Source organism: Gymnogyps californianus, chromosome 1 (genome assembly GCF_018139145.2).
Source record: "Gymnogyps californianus isolate 813 chromosome 1, ASM1813914v2, whole genome shotgun sequence".
NCBI lineage: Eukaryota > Metazoa > Chordata > Aves > Accipitriformes > Cathartidae > Gymnogyps > Gymnogyps californianus.
The window spans coordinates 37,776,911-37,802,047 of record NC_059471.1 but is presented as its reverse complement, the minus strand read 5'-3'; the positions used below and the strand labels follow the sequence as shown (position 1 = coordinate 37,802,047).

Genomic DNA, 25,137 nt, shown 5'->3' with positions numbered 1-25,137 from the left:
CGGCTGGGTGTTTGTCTGTCTTCTAATTTCATTTATGATCCACAAATCAGACTTTGTCTGCCGCTCTGGCATGCTAACAATGTCCATCCCTGCCAGGCATGATCTGAGTTCAAGTACCAAACATACTGTTTTTGAACATGCTGTTTTCATTCAGAAAGTCAATGAGCAATGTCACTCCGTGCTTATGTGATGGTGAAAAGAGCACTTGTGGAGAATGGAGATGCTGCCCTTTTGGTAGAGTGCCAAAACTTTTAGATGATACAGACTATACCTTATACTAGGGTATTCTTCATTGTTTCCAGGCCACACTGAGCTGTAGTGCTGGTGGAAAAAATGCTAAAGACATGAGACTGGAGTCCCATGTGAGAAGATGGCATTCTCCTGAATTCTGGTCTTGTTTGCCTGGACTGCTTGTACTGTGTTTAGATAGAATTCTATTTATAAATATGCATATGCAAAGATAGGGAAATAAATGTAATGACACAAAAGATTAAACTAGTACAGTTGATCCAATTAAGTGGCATTTCTCATTTCTGTGTTTCACTTCACTGTCTCTACCCAGAGTTGACTGGGGTAATTATATAGGCAATGACTCAACTTGTTAAACTCTGTCTTGCAGATTAACTTTCAGTATGTGCTACTGTTTGGGTATGCAACTGTTTGGGTAAGATCATGCTCTTCTGTATGACAGTAAGAGTCTTTACTGCGAATATATATGAAGCCAAATAGTATTTGGCTTACTTTCCCTAGCTGGGCGGTGCAGAAGTTGCAGCACACATGGCTTCATCATATATGACCTTTTCAAGAGACACAGTGCTCTTTCTGTTCTGTGAGTAGTCATCTTGTTGCTGTGCATGTGTTGTGGATGTCAGCTGTTGTGTCCTATTGTACCTTTCCGTTTCTGTCTAAGGTTCTCACTATCTTTGATGTTTTTGAGATCGGGCCCTTTGACAGCTTATCAAAAACACTGTACCATACACTGAATGTGTGTGTATATCCTGTGTCCAATGAAATCAGTTATTTACCAGTATGTCTGGGGGACATAATCTTCAATAAGGGGTAATTCTATGTCAGATTGCTTGCTTTATTCAAAAATGATACGTCTATACACTTCTTTTTAATTGTGACTTAGCTTTAACTAAACTGCTTCTACTCAATTGCAAAACAAAATGACCTCTTCCTCCATGTCCCAGACTAAAAACTAAGTTACCCTGGAAAATGTAATTTCAAAATGTTAGTTGTTTATAAATGTGTTTGTATAGCTGAAGACTAAGCAATGGTGATACTTCTACTTTTCCAACTGTAGGTGCTACTGATAAATTAACTTCTGAAGTATCCTAATTAACTCCTTAATCTCTTCATGGTTTTGTATGTCTTCGACGAGAAAACAGGATGTCAATGTACTTAAGATATTGTTAATTTGTTTTTCAATTTTGCATATCTACTTTCTACATGATAAACAGACTAGAGGAATACTTGTACATAGCTCCTATGTTCTCAAAAGCAATGATTTTATTATTCTGGAGTAGTTCATGGAAGGCACAGAATAGCATATTAGTATTTTCATCCATTGCAAAGCAGTATTGTGTAAGCTTATATCATGTTTTTAGCAGTAACTTAATATTATAGGAATATTATTTCAGCAAGATTTATTTACTTGCAGGCCTATGTTTAATGCAACCTGTTCACTTGAGCAGAATGTGTTTTTACTTCTGTGAGCTGATATATCCAGGCCTGAAAATAAAAATATGTTCCTGTGGTAGTAAAGCACTCCAACCTCTACCTAACTGTGGTCTAGCTATTTTTTCCCCTTACTAGAAATGTGTTTGTTTTGTTTGTTTGGCCAGGCAAGAATAAAAATATACTCCTGTTCTTGAGTCACAGCACTCCTCTAAACTTAAAGCTACTAAAAGATCCAGTGTGGTAAACTTTTTTTTTTTTTTTTTTTTTTTGTTAAGACCACATGTAATGTTCCACATCTCTGTATCCTTGAGTGCTACAGAAGACCAGGAAAGTTGGCAACTGGTTTTACTTTGAACAGCCTTGCCAGAAGAGAAGGGACTTGGTGAGGGAGAGGGGAAAAAAAGATCACCCTAGTTCTCATGTTTTAACCAGCTCCTCTGACTGACAAATATTATAAAATTCACAGAATAAGTCTTTTGAGATGTCTTACTGCAAGTCATTCAGCTCTTTAATATTAGCGTGCTAAAAGATCTGAACATTAAGTTGTAGCTCTCATGGGGTTTCTCCTCCTTTATAAAGAAATCTTCAAATACAATGACACCAGTGTTGATAGATGAGTGCTGGTTAAGTAGGTTCACTTCCTTGTAGCAGTTACTTTTGAACCAGACCCCACAGCATTGTCTGAAAGAGGTCTTATGCTGGTATTTTTAGACTCCTGTACTGTAGGTAGCCAGTAAGATGCAGACTTAGGAGACTCATATCTGTATATTGAGTCTCTTATACTGTTATGGTGTCCTTAATTGGTTGCATGGTTGTCTTTTTTCACTAATTAGTCAGATGACCTGGGTCAGTCTGGTGTTCTGATATAGAAAACAGGTAACTTTTCACGCTTTACCACAGTAAATGCCATTGCTGAATTTCACAGCTTAATTGAAAGGTACAACACTGACTTGAACTATCCCATTAACTTTTGCCTTTTTCAAAGAACAAAACCTGAATCTGAAAAATATTGCCGTGATTCCACGAATGATGATGGTGTCTTGTACAGAGCAGTTGCAGAACATGCAACACCTGTTCCTAAGTGGAAGTGAACCTGATGTTGTGCTTCCTGTGTCTGTTTAGTGTAATGTACGAGTTTGACATGAATCTTGAACTTCCACCTCACAGAATATACTGCAGAAGATTTTCATTCTAAGCAGGTTACTCAGTTTCCTAGCATGTTAGAGGAGCTTCACGATGGTATCTGTGCATTGCTTAAGGCTTAGCGATTTAAGTTGTGTGTATGAAAAAGGAATAAATTTTTATGTTCTTTGCTACCAAGTTGCAATGTAAGACCATATGTTAGTGTTTCTCCTGCAGTTTTGATCACTTAAGGATAGAGGTGGTATACTGACAACTTGCTAAATGTAAAGTCATGAGCTCTTGCAAATGACAGAAATTAACTCTCATGCTGTCTTTGTAGCTATTTAGCAGAATGGGAAGTACAAGTCATAAACCCCAGCTCCATAGCAGTGTGTGGGGCAAAAGTCTGATCTACCCCTGCAGCAGGAGAACACCAATGGGAAGACTGGGATACAGATCTTCAGTCTCCTGACTGAAGTATTTTCACTTTGGTTTTTTTCATTTATTAGAAATCTTCATCTATTAGAACATGGAATGAGATTGTCATAAGTTCAGTACTGACCTAGCTCCAATTTTTTTTTTTATTTTTGATGGTAGAACTTGCACTATGTCGCTGAGTACTGAGTGTTTCCTCATGCTTCACTTGCTTTTTATTTTTAACTTCACAGCTATTCATCAGACACTTCTTCCTCAGTTTCTTGACAATAATCAGAGTAGAGCTATCATGGGATAGTATTTGACTTAACACAAATTGTTCTTCAATTCTGAGGGAAGAGCCAGAGAAGTTGTCATAAGTAATGACGCCTAAGTATTGTTGACTTGGTGAAGACAAAGCAAGAGTTTCCAAATCTGATTAATTTGGATATAGCCATTGACAATTGCTGTAGCTGCTGCCAAGCTTTGTACACTAGGCAGTGAGGAGAGTCTAAGAATAGGGTAAGAGTCTATCTCACTAAGTATGCAACTTCACATTCTTCCCGTTTCCCTGCCAAGTCTGTTCTCAGCCTCTTCATAAAAACTATAAATGGCATCTCTGCAACACTGACTCATCAGTCGCCAATGTTCTTCAGTGGTGCTCTTTGGTTTTGTGCAAGAGCTGTGCATCCTAGCACTTGCTCTGTTTGTAAATGTGCAGTAGAGAGCAAAAGAGTTGGTTCAGGAACTGTTGTTTCACACAGCAGCGAGTGATTTTCTATAGATTTTTGGATGTTAATACTACTAAATGCTTATGTCAGTTTCTACTCATAACTTAATGCTCTGCTTGCCACATAGGCATTGCTTGAGAGTAGTCAACAGTCTTTAGTTGTTTGAGTGTTGCAGCTTGGCAGATAGTTTTGAACTGTTGAGGAACTCCATGTTCTTCTGTTGAGTTTAAAATCTCTGGACCGATTCCTTGGTGGTGGTCCCACAGCCATTTTGAGAAGACACAACTCTAGTAGCTGAATTATGAGCAGATTTTCTGTTCTAGTACATTTAGCTATAAAATATAATAAAACACAACTTGTTTCAAGCTGTGCTTGGCTTATATTCTTCTGGTGTTATTCTGTCTCAGGATCAGATGACAGATTTTTTGCATCTACATTGTATTCCCTGTATAACTTACTGTGTACTGTAAGCCAACAAAGTACAACTTGCCAAGAAAGTGTTACTTCAAGTGACATGATTCAGTACTGTTTAACTTGCATCTTATTTTGAATAACAGTAACTATAACTGAGACTTGCTGTTTTGTTTGGTTTTTTGTTGTTTTTTTTACTGCACAATTGTGATGTGACTGGTTTCCTGTTTGATTTACAGCACTTAAATATCAAGACACTGACAGATGATGTGGTAAGACAACTTAAGTTTTGCTTTGGCTATGCTAAGCTAATAACCTTATTGCTAATGCAATAGAAATAACCTTATTGATACAAGAACCTGTCTTAGTTGTGAAGTTAATTTAGTGAATTGGCAAAGTCTCACTAAACTGTTAATTATCTGTAACATACTCAGTGTGAGTTGCAAAAATCTACGGACAGCTTTGAAGTATGCTCTAATCACAGCTAAAAGAGCTTGACACAGGTAATTGTGCCAACTTACATGTGGTATAGTTAAGATATCTGTGGTTGCATGTTTAAAGTTACTTAAGTTGCATGGCCAGCTTAAAATACCATGTTTAACAAACTAACAGTTGCTTGTAAAACTTATTGACGCTTGTTTCAAACAATGTTAAGTATATTCAGTGTCATGCTAACACTGTGTTTCTCAAACTTCATCTGTCTCTTGAACAGCAGATGAGGTTCCGTATCACAAAGCAGATTTTTTTTTCTTGCTATTGTAGTTACCTATTTCACTGTCTGTACTATTCTTTTGTAGGTAAGAATAGTTTTTCTTGAAGTGGATCATTTTACAAAGTCTTTGAACTTACCTAGGAAGTAATGTTCTGTAGGCATCCAAAGATCAGCTGTTATGACTTCAGTGCTATACAGAGTTCTTGCTGAAGTACTTCTGTGCGTAGCTGAAAGCTTAAGTGTAGAGAGTTTTATGCTGGACAATGTACAACACACTTGTGCTGAGAAACACTGCTGTTTCCTAGCTTAGGAACCAATGGTCTGCTTATTGTTGGTTAGGTGTGCAAAGTTAGTAGTGTTGAGCATATTGCCTCCACCTATCATTCCTAGATTGACTTAAATCACCTGTTGCTATTTCTTTAGCAGAGTTTCATGGGCTGGAAATGGTTATTAAGAAATTTGAGTCTGACGGGTTGATAATACAAATTTGATTTATAAACTTGTGCTTTATCTTGGAGAGCTGAGGAAATGTTTACAGTTCTCTCAAAGCAAAACTATTTTTTGGTAACCAGAGCTTAATTTTGGTAGTGTCATGTAAGGGTTATAGTCTGGATGCACAAGATCTTGCTGTTTGTTTGTTTTTGTGGTGTGGGTTTTTTCTTTTTTGTTAAAGAGGCTAGCTTGCTGCCTTATTGCACTTGTCTTTCCGTTAGCCTATTGGACTTGTCTGACTTGTAATGGTAGCCACCATAAGTCAGCAAGTTTATTGTGTGTGTTTGGAATATGGACAAAGAACCTGATAGCTCTGTAGTAAGCACTCTCCTCCCCGACTCCTTAAATTTCTCAGAGCATACTGAAGACACCTTCACAGACTAAAGAAACATCACCTGCAAAGTAGTACCAAATTGTCCATATATTTTTTTTTTTTTAAAATGGGAAATGACACCTGTTTAGTAAAAGGCAAACAGTAAAAAAAAAAAAAAAAAATCTCAAATGTTGCAGTGGCATATGCTTTTAAAGGTGGGTATTTTGTTCATTTGCAACTTCATCTTGGAACATGGGTATGCTTTCCAGCTGACACTTTTTGTCCCTCTGTCTGAGTTTTCTGTTGGTTTAGTCTTTCTGTGTCTGATTCTGGGAAACAGCTAATAATGCTAAGTATCTAAGTCCTAGGCAGCTTAAACGTGGCTCAGAGCAGAGTGGTTGTGACATTTCATACCAAGCACGAAAACTGGCAAAGGTGTTTTCTCCAAATTCCTTTTGCGACAAGGGGGAAAATTGTAGTAAGAAAAGATTAAGAAGTTTAAGGTTACTTGATTTTGTAGCTTTCAGTGAAATAATATATTTCCTTTCTTCTCATGGGCAATCATTTGCATGTTAGCTTGCTCTCTGCTGCATCATGCTTAATAAAATATTTGTGTTTTGTTACTCCCAGTCTGTTTCTTACAAATACAGTGTTGTATAATGGTGACCAGGAGCTTTTTTTTTTAATTTAGGTAAAGTAGCAACATTTGGACAGTCTAAAATGCAGACTGCTTTTCAATATTTGAATTGTATTGGATTATTCCTGAGATGCTGATGAATCATCTACTTTTAGTGACAAATCCCCATTAAGTTCAGAAACACCTTGCTTTTTACATAATCAACACATGCTTCTATTAGCTTGTTTGTTTACAAACTATGAAGACAGAAATTTTATTCTTATTCCACAGAAGAGTGGCAAATAGGTATCTGACAAATTATTTACCTGCAAGATCACTGTGGAAGCAAGCCTGTTTTCTATCTCAAGTGCTCCACATTCCAACAAATGGTTTGTAAGGCTCATAAAGATTAAAAAACCTGCATATTAACGGGATTTTGTTAAAAAGATATCTTATGTAGACAAAAATGAAATATTTACTAAAATTCCTTATAACATAAAGTTAATATTGACTGATTTCATAGCAACAGCTGTAAAGATAAGAAAGGCTGCATAATTTCCAGTATATAGAGAAACAAGATTCAGAGTGAAATATGTTCTACACATTCAAGATGTGACTGTGCACAGGCCTCAACTCTGTAACTTTTAATTTTCTACCATTAGTTAAATGATTTGCTCTCAAGAAAGGTAAAATCATCCCTGGGAGATTGAGCGTATTAGGAATAAGAAGTCATCTAATGAAAGGGATTCTTCTGTGTATCTTGGTTTGTACAAGTCTTTGTCTTACTAAAAGCTCTCTTGCTACCAGTGGAATTTCTCATATAGTAAGAAGTTAATCTTGTAGAGCAATTTGGCTGTCAAAGAATATGTTTTTTTAATCTTCTGGAGCTTTGAGGACGAAAAAGATATTAAGAGGTCTTTGACTCAGAATCATTGGAAGTAACTTCTTTGATCTTATGTGAAGTATTTTTGCTGGTAAGTGAAAATAGTGGTTTGCTTTTACTTCCAAAGATACTGAAATAAATTGATGCAACCTGTATTCTGTGTGTTCTTCATCCACTAAGTATAATAATTATTTTGAATGAAGACATAGGATTTGTTCAACTTTGTATTCTCCCTCCTTCCTATGGTGTTAATGTTCTACTAATTATCATGTGTCAACATCAGGGTGTTACAGCAGACTTTCATGACTGAGCTGTTGGCTTCTGTGACTAAAATGGCTGGCAAAATGTCTGTGAGATTGAGCTATGCTGTAGTACTTGAGCAGATTTTCCAGATGTGAAATTGTGTTTACGGAGTACATAAATAGCAGGCAGTCAAAAACATGTGAACTTGAAAATTGAGGGTGACAGTAGTTTTTATCCTACAGATCTATAAGGCAGAGTGAGAAGGACACCTAGAGAAAGAGCAAAGCTATGAGCAATACTCATCTTTATGCCTTCAGCCGGGAAATGAAGATTTCGTACCTGTATATTTCATATCAGAACTCTCCTAATAAATTGTGCTTAGTGATTGTCATCAGTGTCTTGATGGTCCGTGTGTGTGTGTTTCTTCATGAGAATGAGAGTGGGAAGGGGAAGAGAGAAGACAGTTCAGTCCTCCTAGTAACGCAGTTTAGGCTAAACCGTAACAATTCTGTAATCCTGTCTCTTCATAATGAGGGATCAGAAGTCATGATACCTCATTTGTGGCAAACAACATATTTCATGTAGTCAGGACTTTTCTCCGATACTGGGTTGCCTACTCTTTTAGAATAAAGATTTTCCTGTAGTGCAGTGACATCCTCTAGTAATACATACTCCATAAACTTACCTTGGGTGGAAGTTTTGCTGTTCATGTGGTGAAGAAAACAAAGATCCAAGCCAATGGTTACTTTGTAGCATTTTGATCTGGAGCCTTTAGGTTCATTTTCTTCTCTAGGAACATCCCAGAGCTTTGCACAGGGATTTGGGATGGTAACAGAGGATAATATTTTACCATTTCTGTCTTATAAAATCAGTATAGATTGTGCTTTGTACAGCTGGAGAAACGGAATATGAAGAGATACAGTAGTGGTTCTTATTGTTGTTTCAAGGGCATCAAATCTGTTGGCCTCAACCTTAATGTGAGAGGATTTTGCATGACTTGATTTATATGCTTTACGTGTTCCAGGCATCACTGTTCTTTGTGCTAAACCAAAGTACAGGAATCACAGAGCTAGTGCCAGAAATGTCAAATCCACATGGTATGGTGCAGCTGTTGAGTCGATATGTTAGCTTGCATTCAAACCGATGCACTTCATGTCTAATCTGGTAAACCCTGTCTCCAAGAATGAAAAAGAAAGGAAAAGCCAAGGAATCAAAGGCTGTGGTGGATGAAGGAACTTTAGTCCTTTGTTTCTTTTTCAGTATATCATGAAGTGTATCTTCCATGGCAAAGCCACTGTACTGTGCTACTGCTTATCTTGAAAAAGGATAGCTTTTTTGTGAATTCTAAGATTTTTTTTTTCATAACTTCAGATAATGTTTCAGCTGTAAACTCCTTTTGCTGTTGGTTATGACAGGCCCGTTTTCATAACTTTCATATCCTGCATAAACATAATTAATTCTTCCATCAGCTACCTGCTAGTTTAGTACAGCTGCTATTTTTTTTCTAAATGCTGGGGCCCAATCACTGCAGTAAATACAGTCTAAACAGTGTTTATAAAGAAATACAGCTTATGTTCATAGTGCTTGTGTACTTAACAAAATTTAGGTTGGTCAGCCAGTGATGAGATATTTGATTAGGTCCACCACTTTAAGTATGGTTAGCATCCCTTTTTAGATAAAATCCTCCTGGCTAGATATGTGGACAGTGTGCATGGTAACTTTTAACTTTGGAGACCTACAAGATGTTGCATGCAAGCTTTTGCTCCCAATATGGGCAATAGGAAACACACTTTATATGCAAAGTCAAAAATAAATTTTTAGTCTCTTTTTATGAATCTAATCTGTATACAATAAACAGCTGTTGTTAGTTAATTTGCATTGATACCAACATTCATAGTCCAAATTATCTTGGTAAAAGTCTCATTAAACACTGTTGCAAGTTGTTCTTCAAAAACCTCCTAGTATTTATTCTTTTTTTTTCTGGCGTTGTGCTTACTGTTCCATTGCCTGTTTGGGTCTGAGGGCTTCAGTCTAGATATAGAGAAGAAAGGTAAGACCCAGATGTTGTAATGTTCTGTCCTCAATGTAGGTAACCTCTGCTGCTAAATCATTTCCCTTATTCCCTACTCGCTTCCTCTCTCTGATAGTAAATAAGACCGATCATGCTAGTTGATTCAGCTTCATTTGTTGGCTCCCAGCACATTCACAAAGCAGAGGTGTTAGTAACATCCCTCAGCAAATAACTGTTTTCTCCTGCTTGGGTTATTCTAGGAGTTATTGTCTGCAAATGGTTAATCACCTTCAACCTAAATTGTTTAGTTAACTGGAAACTGGAAAGCACTACAGTTTTGAGAGTTACGACAATAACTTGAAGTAAAATATGATTGAGAATCTATTGTGGTATTTGGTTTTTACACTTAGTTCAAATTCAACAATATAAAGCAATTAAAACTCTGCTTTTAAATAGAGCATCTGTGTTTATAAGAATGATACTGAATTTATTGGTTGACAAGGCATCCTGCATATGTCAGTTTTGTGTTAAATGATCTCCAGTTGTTAACAGCCTCAAAGGTGGTTAGTCATATGAGAATTCCCTTAGCAAGTCTTGTTCCCTCAGTAGCAGCTGATGCCATCGGGTTTTTCCATGGATGTCCCATTCTCATCTGACCGGCTGTCCTCTGTTACTGAGAAAGGCATTGAATGAAGGCTGGAGTGAAGCATTGGCAGAACTAGGGAATTGTTTCAGTGATCCTGAATGTGGTTACACATGCATGTTTTGGATTTTATTTTTGAGGAATTTCTTACTATGGCAATAGATGATCTGATGTGTTAATTAAGGCGGGGGGGGAGGGGGAGATAAGGGAGGCAGGATGTCAGGGAAGTAATGCCTTCCATTCCTGCATGCATAGCAGCTCTGTTAGGAGGAGATGTCTTGATAAGCTGTTGAGCCAGCAATTAGTCTAGGAATAACTAATCCATTGATTCCTGCATTACCAAGTGTGTAAGTTCAATAGACACTATTGTCTTACAGAGAATGGTATAAGAAGTCTTCACTAAGATCAAAACAAGAGCACAAATAGATGTACTTTCTAGGGACCTGATCAGAAAGTGTGATGAGCCAGAAGGTTTGTATTGTGGATCTCTTTGTAACTTTGATTTTTCAGGTCTGTGGTGTGTGCATAAAATCACTTTTGTATTTCATAGGCTCTCAGTGGAATAATAGAGAGCCTATGAAATAAGAACCAAATAAAACTTTGCCATTCATCCTGTGATGGTTGCTTCATTTTGGCTCTTACAGCTATTATTCTTGCTATCAGTGATTCAAATTCTGATACCCAATTTGCAGTCAGTCTGAAATCAACTCGGAGGGGGTAAATGCTGCTTATTTAGACTTGTCACTTTATCTCATTCCTTAGTACTATGTATTGTGTCTTTCTTTATATTATGAGAATGTCTAGAATACTGTTAATAGTTTCAAACAGTGAAGGAGATCATTGTATAACGCTTGATAGCAGGTTTGTGGGCTTTAAACCCATTTGGACTCGATGATCTTAAGGGTCTTTTCCAACCTAAGTGACTCTATGAATGATTCTAGTATTTTAAGTAGCAAAAATTGTTCCTGTGCTAAGAATATCTGATCTTAGTGGGAAGGGGGCTATGAATATGTGAGCCCTTGTGTTGGTGAATGTGTGTGTTGGGTAAAATAAATCCTTCGTTCTGTGAGGGAAGGAAAATGTAAGGGGGAAAATGAATCCTGTCACTCAGCAGAGGTGAGGCTGCTGTAGCTCCATGCCCCACAGGTCCAACCAGTAGTGAGGCTGAGTGTGTGTTCACAGTAGGCACCTGCACAAACACGTGCATGCAACATGTATGTATATGCATGCCGGGTCATACAGATCAACACAAACAGCACAGTGGGTGTCATCCTGGTACCCTCTTTGACTGATGAGGATGAAGATCCATTAGTGGGAGACATACAGTGTGAATCCCTCCACAAGCTCACTACCTGGTTGCTGGCCCCCAGATCCCAGACTTCCCTGTGGCTGGCACCTGGGTCCCATGAGACCCTGAGGCTGCGGGCTCACTCCAGTTGCTGATAGAGACCTCCTCACTCACGGAAAGACACACGTGTGCATGTGCACATACACACACAGAGCTCTTTGGCAGCTGGTGGGGCTCCCCTGGTCCCTCTGATAGGCAGCTCCCCTTGTGGCTTTGTCTTTAGAAACACATACGTGCACACACAGACAAAAATCTCCATCAGTTGGCCAGGATTCCCCTCACCCCTGTAGAAGCAAACTCCCTCAGTGCCCACCCCTTAGAGGCACTCGTGCACAGACACAGGTGCATTTCTGAATTGACAGCCCCCCCACCCCTGAGCCTATGGTCTCGCTGCCAGCTGTCCAGAACTTACTTCCCTTATCCCTCCTCTAGCCAGCCCCTCCTGTCGTCTTGCCCTTACAGATACGTGTTCCCCTGCTCCCAGGCCACTTCACCTTCTCACTGGCTAGTCCAGCTTGATAGTTGCTAGTCATCGTTCACTCACCACCCTCACTCATTCTAGTTGCTGGCACCGTGGACGCAACTGAGGTCTTACTCAAGTTGCTGGTACTTGTTCACTCACTCTGGTCTCCCCAGTTGCTGGTCTGTGGTCCCTCTGACTCAGGGTCTGATCCTATTGCTGACACATGGGCCTGCATACACACACGTGCATAAAAGTAGGGCATCTCACCCAGGAAAATAGTTTAAAAATAGAATTTCATAAGGTAGGACAGACTGTGCTGGTTGGGTACAGGGCATGGCCAGACAAGTGTACCAACTAGCAAACTATTTACACAAAACTGTCCCTATTTATCCCCTTATCCTATCATTTTCCCATGCTTGTTCCTCTCCAAATCACTGAGATCCATCCTTTTCCCTTCCTTTGGTTCTTCCCTTAAACATTGCAAAATAAGTCTTGAACAATCCCCAAATGTTTTTCCTCTTTGTTCCATAATGTGTCTTATACCCCTAAGCAGTAACACCCCTCAGTCTGAAAGGTGCTCTGGAGAGCTGATCATGTTGACTCATGGGATGGGTGTCAGACCTGGACATAGGGCAGAGGCTTTGCTGGGATAGCCTTGGGAGGAGCCTGGACAGCATGTCTCTTCCTCTGAATGAATAATTTGGGTTCCTCCTACCTGCTATTTTGTGCCTCTGTGTTCATCTGGGCTTGTGGAGATAAGCCTTCGATGGGCTAATGGTTCCTGTGATGAGTTTGGGAAGAGACAGGTGAAAGTATTATTTGGGTTCCTCCACCCACTATTGTTTTTCTGTGCTCTTCTGTTGGGGCTTTTTAGCACATAGCCTTAAGAGATAGTCCTTTCCTTTAGTCTTTATCTCACTGTATGCATCTCCTTTCCTCTTGTCCTTCATACAGATAACGGACATTGAAGAAATTTTTTTGATATATCCTACCTGTGTCAGTTGCTTTCTTTCAAGTAATTTCTTTAATGTGGCCGTGTTTAAAAATATTCATTAGAAATTAAATCCCTATGGGATTTGAATATTGCTCTGATGATACCACCTTTGAAAAAAGTGATCACGTTTTCTTGTACTACTACTAATAAAAAAGTGCAGCTTGGATCTTTTTGGCACTGCGTGCACAATTTTTTATATTTAAAGTCATGTGAGAACTTCATTATTCACTCACATATCTTGTCTGCCAAATGATTATTGAGACAACTTTTCCCTGTGCAGATGCTGTCAGCACTGTTACTATGTACATACAGTAACTTGCTTTGCACCTCATACACTGCTAGAGCTTGTCAGTAGGGTTTGGCTGTAGTACTGAAGCTGTAGTTTCACAGAGCTTTGTGATGGAGCAGAGCAGTGGAAGAAACACTACTGTAAGACAGTTTTAAACTCTATTACAGTGTAAGGGAGCCGTAATAGAGTTTCTACCAAGGCTCCCTGAGAATCTTCAGGCTGGTAAGTGCTACTGAAAAGCAGTCTCATGGTAACTCATGTTCACGTGTTGACCATGGTTTACTTTTCACTGTGTTTCAGTCCTGATGTTAAGATTTTGTTTCAATTGCCTTGCTGTTTTTGTCTCGCGGAGAATGCGAACTGGCAGAATAAAGTACATGGCTTTATAGATGTTCCAGTCTCTGGTGGTGGGAGGCATAAAGATGTAACAGCTAAAATATATGCAAACATCTCATTGCTTTAAATTCAAGTTTATGAGAAAAGACTCCTCATGCCTTTCGTGCTGAGGGATCTGGTCTTAGGATGAGAACTGCGTGAATTATATCTTTAATAGCTTCTCTGCTGTCCTAGTTAATTTTTGTTTGTCTTTTCCCTCCTCTTTCTCTTCTCTCCTACCTTAAAAAAACCTGAAAACCAACCAGACCAAAACCCCTGCCTTTTGACCAAAAAAGACTTAGGACTGTCTCAGTTAGTTTTTGTTGACAAAATAGTAGTGTATCTGTGTTATTTCTAGAATTAGGCTTACCTTTGGATAGGAAACTCTTCCAACCTTCAACGTTTTTTCCTTTCCAGAGTTAACTTTCCTTTTTAGTTACTTTCACTTCTCCTTTCAGTATCACATAATTTTTAAACTTAAGACCATAATGCAGCCTATATTGTGGTTACACGAGCAGTTCTTTTTTTTTTTTTTTTTTTGCAATTTAGAAGAGAATAGTTTTTAATGAATATTTCTGCAGTATTTTTGTACTCAGTATTTAATTATTTTACTATTGTTTCTTTTTAGATTATGTATCTGAAATATAGTTTTCCTCATCTTCAGTAACACTGTGGTATGACGATAGGAATAGATTGTTGTTTGAATTAATGAGCTGGTTAGAGATTCCCTGTTATGTTTTTGTATAGTGTATTAAAAAAATTCTGGCTCTCTCCTTTGAGTGCCCAAAAGTATTTGATTACACTCTTATTTTCTTCTCACTCCTTATTGCCTTTGAACTCTTAACTCTGGATAATCTACTCTGAGTTCCATCAGTGCATCAAAACAGATACTAGCATGGAGAATTTCAAACAGACTTTACTGTGGAAATACTTTGTATCAAGGCCATATGAAGCACCGTTTATTCTTTGGTTAATTTTAATGTTGGCCCTCCAAAGACCTTAAGGGAAAAGTTTGTCCCTTTCAGAAAATTATTGTCCTAAAGCACTGTTCCTGCATAAGTCTGTATGTGTTTATTGGTAAAATAAATACAAAAAGAGGGCAGACATGTTCAGAAAAGATAGAAGGTCAAACCTGCTTTAAACTGTAGTGACACTTTGTATCAAAGCTAACTTTAGATATTCCCCATTGGTTAGCCTGATTTAAAATGTTTTTCATGTAACATGGAAGATTATTGAACTATATTTTTGCCGTTTCCTCCTCTATGCACTTGGATCGCCGGCAGCATCAGTGGTAGATTTCATTACAACCAAGCAATGAAATTTCTATTCTTTCTGTATAGTGCTTTCTGTGGAGCGTGAAATTATTCGCCTGTATGGAATATTGAGAGGTATTAACTTTTTTGAAGCACTATCAATGTATAATTCAAAAGAGAAGTGTATGTAGAATACTCACACTGTACTGCTGTGCAGGTCTTGTTGTGAATTTCTTTTTTTTAAGATATGGAAATCTTATTTTTAGACTGCATTGTTTTAAATTATTTAAAGTAATTTTTTTGACACAAGTTTAAATGTGCTTATAATCCTAGTATCTCACTTTGTCTTACATGTTCTGCCTGATTAAATATATTCCAAGAGTGTGCTTCCCTCCTCTAGGACAAGTGGTGTAGGGTCTGGTGGTGAATATGGGGAATATGAATGTTATGGCCTAATCTGTGATGTTTCAAAACATCTACCATACAGTCTAACATTCAAGAGGAACTTAAAAACAAAGCATAAACTAAAAGTGTGAACAAGTGAAAGGAAGTGAAATATCCCTTTTCAAGGATGAATGGGCTCTCATGCCTGAGTTGCTGCTGCCTGTTCCTAGTGGAGCAAGAGTAGCTCCGGGACTGCAAGGGCTTTTTCATGGCAGAGACTAGGGTGTTTCTGCCTGGCCAGAACTGCAATTGCTGCTGCTGTGTGGAGGAGGGGACACTTGGGGAACACAGACTGTAAAGAAGGGGCTGACATTTTTCAGGGGAGATGGGATATGTAGGGCATACCTCTCTTAAACCTGATTTAGTCGATTCTCTGCTGACTGAACCATGGGATAAAATCTGTTATTTCAGCCAAAGCATCTTCCCTCTACCCCTGCTTCAAGTCTGTGTACGAAGAATCTTCAAATATAATGGTTTGTTTCTTAGGTTACGCACTTGATAATGAACAGTGGGGCACGGAGAAGCTACTGGCTAACTCATTCTTTGGAGCAGGTGTGCTGCCTTTCATCAGTGCTCTGTGAAAGCCATTGTTTGAGAAGAAAAATCTCATATAATACGATTTTTTTAAGATTCCAGTCTAGTCATTGCAGTTTGCAATCTGGCTTCATCCCCCCATGCTTACCATAGGCTTCTGATTTTAAAGACAGGAAGGGAAATTGCTGTCTGGTCAAGATATAAGACGGTTTTTGCCACTGATGACTCTATACTTCACTTCCAATGATGTTACCCTCCCTTTTGCTTTTGTTGCATTCTCTTTCTTCCTGGGTCTTGCCTATGTAATTATTCCTGTAGAGTGTGCTTTCCTCATTGCCTGCTGGTTTGATGTGACACGGAAGGGCCCCATCATCCATGCTGAGCTCTTTTATGTTTATGCTATGTTAATTTTCTGCTTTTGCATGTTCTACAACCATCTGTATGTGAGTGGCTTACAATCTATTTCTACGTTCCAAAAGCTGTTCCTTCTCAATTTTGAACAGGAAGAATTAAAGTCTTTTTGTTTTTCCTCTAAACCTCTCTTCATGGATGTCTAATAGTGAATTCTTGCTCTGACTAGAGTGGAACACTTGTACCCAATTTGTGCTACTAATTTTCTCTGCTCTCTCTGATCTTAATTCCACAGACGCTATAACAACTTTACTTGTCATTTAGTTTGGTAACTTTGATGTACTTATTAAGTGATATCTCAAGATACTTATCTTCAAGATATATTGAAGCCTCAGAATAATTTTGCATAGCATTTCAAAGATGTAAGTCTATTGATATGGTTGAAATCTTGTTCAAAATCTCTTATGCATCAAATGCTACTGTAATTTTCTTCTGTGTTGACAAGTGTAATATTGCTGTTCACATCTGTTCAAAAGCCTGCTACAAAGATGATCAAGATTTAGCGCATCTCATTGAGTATGTCAGCTGCTTTTGTGTTCTGTTGGTCCTTGCCCATATACATTAAAACACACAAGCTCTAACAATGACAGTGTTTAAAATTTCACTTAGTAAGTCTTTACTGAAACGTTGATAAATATCTAACCAGTAAAAAACCCCCACAACCCAAACCACTTTTCCAAAGAAATTTTTTTGGCTCTTGAAAGGGTAAAGTCAGAGCGATTGTCTTGTGTTGGTGATATCCTAAGGGTTATTTGTGAAACCATGAGTGTATCCTACTTAACTTTAATACAGGAGCTGATGGGTTTTATGCTTCTCCTAAATTAATTTCTAAATAATTGGAGCACAGAAAGGCACTGAGTTTTGGATAACATAATGCAAATAAAAAATAAATGGAACAGTGTCTTAGTTATGCTAACTTGTCTTTTAATAAAAGTAGTTTCTTTGCATATCTGTATATTCTATTACAATGTCAGGAGTACAGCTGTTTCAGAGTAACAAAAAACATTTTAAAACTATGCTTTTGGTAAACAAGCCTGCTTTTTCATATTCTACATGTAATGGTTGGGAAGAACTCTTCATAAATTGGTTTTGTAGATATCTTTTCTTCCAAACTTTCCGTAAAATTCTCATGTTCTGCATGATTTCTCCATAATGTAATGGGATTCTGGTCTGTTAACTCAAGTGCTAAGGCAACTGACCGTTATATGTATCTTGAGGAAAACCCTTTAAAATAAGACAGTTAAATAACAGGCAAGGTACCACAGAAAAATAAGGATGCTTAGCTTCCAAGAACACCCATCTTAATTAGGGTTACATAGAATGGAAATAGTATTTGATACGTTATACCTTTTCTGTTTTCAGTTGGATAGATTTGCCAGTATAAGAATTCCAGGAAGTAAAAAGGAAAGACCTCCTCTGCCGCATATGAAGCAGTCACATTCTACAGACTGGTCATCCATACCTATGGATGCAGAGGATTTTGCTCCAAAACCACTGTCGGAAAGAGAAATCATAGCACTGTTTGAAAAAATGATGGTAAGAGTCTTACGCTCATTTCTGTTACTTGAAGGACAACATGGCTAACTGGCAGGTGGAGCCTTCTTTTGTGCATGTGTTCTGATCTTTACCTGAGTTATTAATGTTGTTGTTGTTGTGAGTTGTAATTACATGTTTTTTACGGTGTTTCTCAGGGGATGAAGTCTTTGAATTATTTTGACAAGATTTTGCTCCAAATATATTTAAAAGGGAAACTAAAGGTTGCTGATTATTAGAAGGGAGATTATGCAACAGATTTTGAGGAGGAACAAGAATTGGGGAATCTTGCTTGCTTTGAAGACGACCTGAAACTTTTACAAAGGGATTTTATGCCTTTGAATGTCTCAGCAGGGTTTTGTTCTGAACTTATGTTCCATGTTACTCTTGCACAAAAAAGACTTAGGATTCTTGCCTCCAAAGCAGCATTTGTCTGCACATGCAGTCTCAAATTTGCTTCCTTCCTTAGCTGTCATCGTTACTGTGCTACAAAAGAGCAGTCACTTGCTGGAAAGATCATGTGGCATTGGCACCACCTCAATAGGTTGAGGTTTGTCATGATGATGACGACATTTTAGGCAATTGAAAACTAAACATGGAATGGCCATGAGAGAAGAGAGTGACTGCCATCTGAAGAGCACAAGAGGGCATTAATAAGGAGAGTGATGCTTAGATTATTATTTCCTTCTCTGCCTCACAGCAAGTAACAAGTAACTCTTGAAACACAAAGGGACTACCAGGGGCTGGGTTGTGGAGGAAATTAAATGTGCTATGAGAGAAGTTATGGAATTTCTAATTCCTCGTAGTCAGTAATGTTAGTTTAGTTTTGAAGATGCTTTTGTTGAGAGCTATGACTGAGAGATAGGATTCAGGATTTTCATGATTAAGCTGATGAAGGGGAGTACTAATTGTCGTGGTTTAACCCCACCCGGCAACTAAGCACCATGCATTCTTCTCGCTCACTCCCCCCACCCAGTGGGATGGGGGAGAGAATAAAAAAAAAACCCTTGTGGGTTGAGATAAAGACAGTTTAATAGGACAGAAAGGAAAGAAAAATAATGATGATAATAATAATAATAGTATGACAATAATAATGCTAAAAGAATTAGACTATACAAAACAAGTGATGCACAATGCAATTGCTCACCACTCGCCAACCGATGCCCAGTTAGTTCCAGAGCAGTGATCCGCCCCTCCCAGCCAGCTCCCCCCAGTTTGTATACTGGGCATGACATCATATGGTATGGAATATCCCTTTGGCCGGTTTGGGTCAGCTGTCCTGGCTGTGTCCCCTCCCAGCTTCTTGTGCCCCTCCAGCCTTCCTGCTGGCTGGGCATGAGAAGCTGAAAAATCCTTGACTTGGTATAAACACTACTTAGCAACACCTAAAAACATCAGTGTGTTATCAACATTGTTTTCCTACTAAATCCAAAACAGAGCACTATGCCAGCTTGTACTTGTTGTTCTCACATGGTCCATTTTTCTTGGTATACCTCAGTGTCTAGGATATTTTACTTCTGGTAAGAAATTTCACTGTGAATGGTAGTTGCTCAAATGTTAGGAAATGGGGGAGTTTTTTTATAAAACTTGAAGGTATGCCTCCCTGCACCCACCCCCTGCTACGTAAGTGTAGGTTGTATTTACCATCCCACAGAGATTCTGATACAGGATAGTGTGTGATGTTGAGACTATGCCATAAAAAATGGAAACTTTCAATAAATCCTCAGAAACCTACTACTGTGTGTCTAGGTAAACAGAAATGCTTATATCTGTGGATCCTGAAGCAATTAATTCCAGTTTTATAACTACTTTGCAAAAATATGTTAAAATAATGATGACTTCCTGGATAATTTGAATGCTTTCCTAGTTTTGTTGAATAACAAAGCACTTAAACTGGTCTTTGATAAACTACTTTATCAGTGTTATTTTAGCTATAACATGTAATACAGAAAGGATTCTTCAGATTATCCACACTTGAATGGAATGGAATAAAGCTAGTTTAGTCACAGTAGATTACATAGCTAATTATATATTGTAGCGTCTAGTTTGCTGTTCTGATCAAATTAAGTGATTTGGGGGGGTAGGGTGGTGAACAATTTGAATGTTGTAGCCAGGCTTTTAGAGCTAATTTTGCACAAAATAAAAATAGTCAATTGGTTAATACTGAAGGGAGTAGTTCCTAAATTCTGAAGTTTCACTGATTGCATTACATTATACTTTGAGTTTTTCTGGATGCATACTGCTTCCTTCTCCCAGTCTTTTATGCAGTGGCGTCCTGTGTGGTTTTGATGGCAAAAATAATGAAAGAGCTCATAAAACCAGACAGTTAAAGCTAATAATTAACTGTCATTTAGCTCCTTTCATTTCTGTTAGTGCTATTAGGAAAATATCCATGTGAAATGACTTCTTTTCCAAAGAGGTATTGCTCACCAGTAGAATAACTAAATGATTTAAGAAGAAATAAAAGAATGGAGTTGAAGTATTTTATAAACTAAGCCACATCTGACGTGCCCCTTGTACCGCTGAATACTTCTAATCTGTATAAATCAGTTACTTTAATGATGTTTCATGTGTTAAAAACAACAACAAAGAAGTTACTTTTTACTGCACACACAGACAGAATATCTCCTATAAATAAACCTGCTGTTACATCTAGGATTATGGAATACAGTTTGTACTGATAGGTGGTTTCTTTTTTAATTTTTTTTTTAAATGTGATTAGAAGGCAGATATTTTTTGCAGGAAAAACAAGCCCTTTTTTTTCTCTTTGTTATTTAAGTTCAGAAGTTATTTTTCAGAAAACTGAAAAGAGCAAGTCTGAAAGAAGTGCAAAACTGCTTTAAACAGAAGACTCAACTTTGCAGTAGCTACAGGCTAATGTGAAAAGCTTTTTTTGTTTGTTTGTTTTCCTTCCCCCTTAGGTAGGATATACATGCATTTCAATGTTGTTATGAAAAAAAAAACCTGTGACATATTGCAGGCAAGGTACTGAAGATGTGATAACTCTCAGAAAACATCGAGAAAGACCTAGCCATATTTTTTTGTGAAACTTAAAATGGAATACTTTAGTTTCCGTGTTCTTACATTTCTGTTTATGTAAGTTTTAAAAAAACAATTTAAGTATTAAATAAAATACAACTACCCTTATTAAATATACATGTAAAGTGTATTTTCAATTGAAGCCAGTATTGCTATACAATTGTATCCCTGTGGAAAGGAATCCTGAGGCACAGTGTTCCAAAGACATTTATTGGAACTTGCAGAAAAAAACAAATTTATCTGGTAATGTCAAGCTGGACTTGATTTTAGTAATTTATAGTATGGGTTGTCATGTGCGTATCTCAACAGATGTGTTGCCTGGTAATAAGAATAGTCATAAATATGTTATTGTCCATTTAATAGAAGGCAATGAATTAAACTGAAATATTACATAAAATGAGAAATGGCTATAACAAGATAAGATAACAAATGAAAGGCTAGAGGGAATACTAACACTGTAGTGTTTTTGGCAATCTGACTTGGTTTCAATTTCCCCCCGCCCCCATTTTTAAGCTAAGGAAATATCTTCGATAAGGCATAAAGATTTTTGAACACTTGCTGAGACTTTAAAGTTGTAGTATTTTTCTGGCTTTGAAAGAATTTGGTATTGAAAAAATATTTTAAAAAGTAAATTGAAAAGAACTTCCTTATCTTTTCTTATTTTAAATGCCTTTTAGCAGTCCCCAAATCTTTATGTCCAAAACCATATATCAATGTCAGGAATTCATTGATGAATTGTAAAAGTCCTGGGTAGTTAAGTAATTAACTGCTAAATGCTTGACCAGTAAATTAAAATATTTAGATTGATTTGTTGTGTAACTGGTTTAAATTTTTAGGTTTCCACCTCACCATTTAACAGCAGGCTTAACAGCCTTCATGTACCCTTCCTTTGAGCAGATGATTACTTTAGGTTTTTGATTTTGAAAACTAAAGACACGACTTTTTGTGGTTGATTATGTATTCTTTCTCATCTTAAAAAGGATGCAGTGACTTTTGTAAGCTTTGATAGAGGCAGGTAACTTTAAATATCTTTCACTTTTTTTTCCAAATGGTGCATACACACACAAAAAACTTTACACTTTTTTATGTGTCTTGGAAGAAAATGATCTCTTTGCATATAATATATGATCCCAACAGTGTTTTTAATGTACGTATATTTTAGCCTTTTTTTTTATTTTAGTATGGATATTTGAGTCCGTGCAGCATTTTTGGATCATGCTAGGTTTCCCATCATTAAGTAAATCACAGTAGTTTCCTGTTTTGCTTTCATCCAACAAAAGCTAGAAAATGCAGCATGCCCATTCAAGATAATGTCCCTGACATTTGATTTAGTATGAGGCAACTTGCAAAATATTCAGGAATATGTGTGTCCTTATGCACTGTTAGAATTTTTGTTTGGGCATAAGCAAATAGTTTCTCTATGAATTTTTTTGATCAAAGGAATGCAGTATTTTGCATGGAACTATGAGAAAAGATTGAAGTATGTGTGGTGTCCTTTCTTCCCGCTTGTTTAGACAAAGTTGTTTTGCATTTACTTTCAGATGTAGGAAGTAACACCAATATGCAAGCTAGCTGCCAAGGAGGCAAAAGATTATATTATTATTGCTTGAATGAAAGAACTTTTTACAACACGCACCGTGTACTTATTTGATACTAAAAATATCAAATAATAATATAGTGTATGTATAGTATCAAATATACAAATCTGATAGTATAAATACACTATATATTATCAAATAAATAATAAAAATACGAATTTAATAGTAATTAAATAAATAATAAGTAATAATTTAAATGCATACTAGACTGAAGTGAGGAACAACTTCTAGTCCTTAAGGAAACGAAACAGTAACATTTGTGGGGGGAAAAATCCAGAATCTACACAAAATTGCCCTAATTATACTTTGAAGAAGTTCAACTTAAGGGGTCAAGCATTTTCTGCAATGTCTTCTCACAGCTCAGATTTATACAAAACTCTAAAAGTTTCTAGGAACTGTGCTTGAGTCTATCCTATTCAATGTGAAAACTAGCAAAAGACAAGGAAACTTAGATTTCAGTGTAGTACAAAATTTTGGTCTTTAGGGTTTTTTTTTCCCTTAAAATTCTAAGGTTATGAATTTGCTTGCTGTTTGTCTTTGGTTTCTGACTAGGTGAAATAGCTTTGATATCAAGATGGTTGCCCACTGATTTTGTAGCATTGCTCCTGCCAAAGCTGGTGGGGATTCACCTCGTGAGTCTCAGCTGAAAATAACTGCAGTAATTCTTGCTAAGCTTGGGTAACCATAGTAATGCTGTATGTGCTCGTGTGTGTGTGTGTCTAAATTGTTTCTTAAAGCCTTTTTTTTTTTTTTTTTTTTTTTTATCTCCAGCATGATAGGAAATGTCATTTCTCACAGATGTGGAACTGATTGCAATGATCAGAGCATTTCTAGGCTGGAACAGTAGAAGTCCCTGTGTCAGAAATGTCAATGAATAGCTGCTGTGTGGCTTAGAATGTAGTTCTACATCTGCTCTTTTTGACCTCTGGAATGAATTTATGTTGGAATGAATGAATTGTGATGGGGTTTTGCTAACAGTTGAAGGTGTTGACTTAATGATCAAATCATCAAGAATTTGGGCCTTACCTATTGCAAAGCTGAATATTATTTTGTGAACTACTCTCAGTTCAAAGCAGATTCTGCTGCCCAGGATTATGTATTTGGAGGAAGAGAATTATAGAGCAAATGGATGTATCATTAGAAAGATCTTTCTAAGAGACTGATTTGAGTACATTTACAAATGTTTTAGGAAGTGTTAAATAATGCTTTTCTGTAGTTTAGTGTGTGTGTGTGTGTGTGTGAAACTGTAGGTGATTTCTAAGAAGAGATTATGCTAGTAACGGTTGTGATGCACTTGTTTATCCTGGGATAGTTGACTGGTTTTTTTAGTCTGAGTTGCTAGGGAAGAAGGATAAGGATTTTTATGGTTTTGAGTAACATCTAACTTATGAAAAGTTGTTTGTATAATAGCTTTCAGTTGCTTAAGTTCTTATTTTTATGTCTTTATTTTTTCAAATCAGCCTTTTATGGTTAAACAACTGTGGTGCTGGATGACATTTAAAACTTTTTTTTTCTTTTTTTTTTCTCCTCCCATTCTAGGAAGATATGAATTTAAATGAAGACAAGAAGATGCCATTGAGAGAAAAGGATTTTAATACCAAAAAAGAAATGGTGATGCAATATATTAGCACTGCTTCGAAGTCTGTAAGTAAATTTTTCTGATGTACACCAAAAATGACTTAATGTTTGCATTATTTCCTACTGGAGAGAACAAGTGATGCATGCACATTATTCTTTTGACTAACTTTTATTTCTCATAGATACAAACATTTTTAGAGGGCACTATCTCATTATTTTACAAGCCGCAATGAAAGATACTCACTTGTACTTGAGGTGTGTATTCTGTACACAGAACAGCATTTCTTTTTGGTAAAGGTATGGCTATTAGTGGAGATGGAAAGATTCTGCAGAAAACTTCTTGGAAAAGTTTGATGTGAACCTTTTTTCTTTTCTAGCACTGTTTAAAAAGAATTCCTGAACTGATTAGCCTTTTTCATACTTGACTTCAGTACAGAGTTCATGTTGTGATGCTGTGTGATAGTTGATAAAAGAAGTGTTGCACATGAACGCAATTAGTGTCTGGTTTTTCTTACAGGGATAATTACTAGTTGTTTTAGAGAAGTGCAAGGAGTTGTGTACTGGGCAGTTTAAGGATTAAATTGGCATAAGAAAAACTACTTAATTTTAGCAAAGTGGGGACTGACTCCAGTGCTAAATGCTGCAGTGCTAAGATTGTCCTCAGACCTTTTGATTGTTTTAGAATTCATATATTTGATTCTTGAATTCATATATATAGAATTCATATATTTGATTCATATATTTGACTCTCACTGCTCCATGCATGTAATCAGTAGAAATTGCCTCTGTGTAATTATAACGAAATACTAAGAAAAGAAGACATTAAATATAGTAATCTAAATGAGGTTTTTATCTTATTGTCTACTTTAAATGATGTACCTTATTAGTGTAATGCTCTAGCACTTTTAGGAAGGTAGATGCCTAGTGCAGGACCGAACTATCTGGAGATTGTTTTATTTAAGATGAGCTTATCAAAGCTACTAGTCCTTCTATAGCATAAAAGT

The 25,137-nt window shown here is 37.1% G+C and overlaps 1 protein-coding gene across 1 annotated transcript in view; it reads left to right on the top strand.

Moving 5' to 3' along the window:
- Positions 1–25,137, top strand: part of DIAPH3 (diaphanous related formin 3) — a 250,366-nt gene that overhangs the window by 6,848 nt on the left and 218,381 nt on the right. The window contains exons 2-4 of the mRNA XM_050905747.1: positions 4,601–4,633; positions 17,748–17,921; positions 24,095–24,199. Of these exons, the coding sequence (XP_050761704.1) occupies positions 4,601–4,633; positions 17,748–17,921; positions 24,095–24,199 (312 nt within the window). The remainder of the gene's footprint in view (positions 1–4,600; positions 4,634–17,747; positions 17,922–24,094; positions 24,200–25,137) is intronic.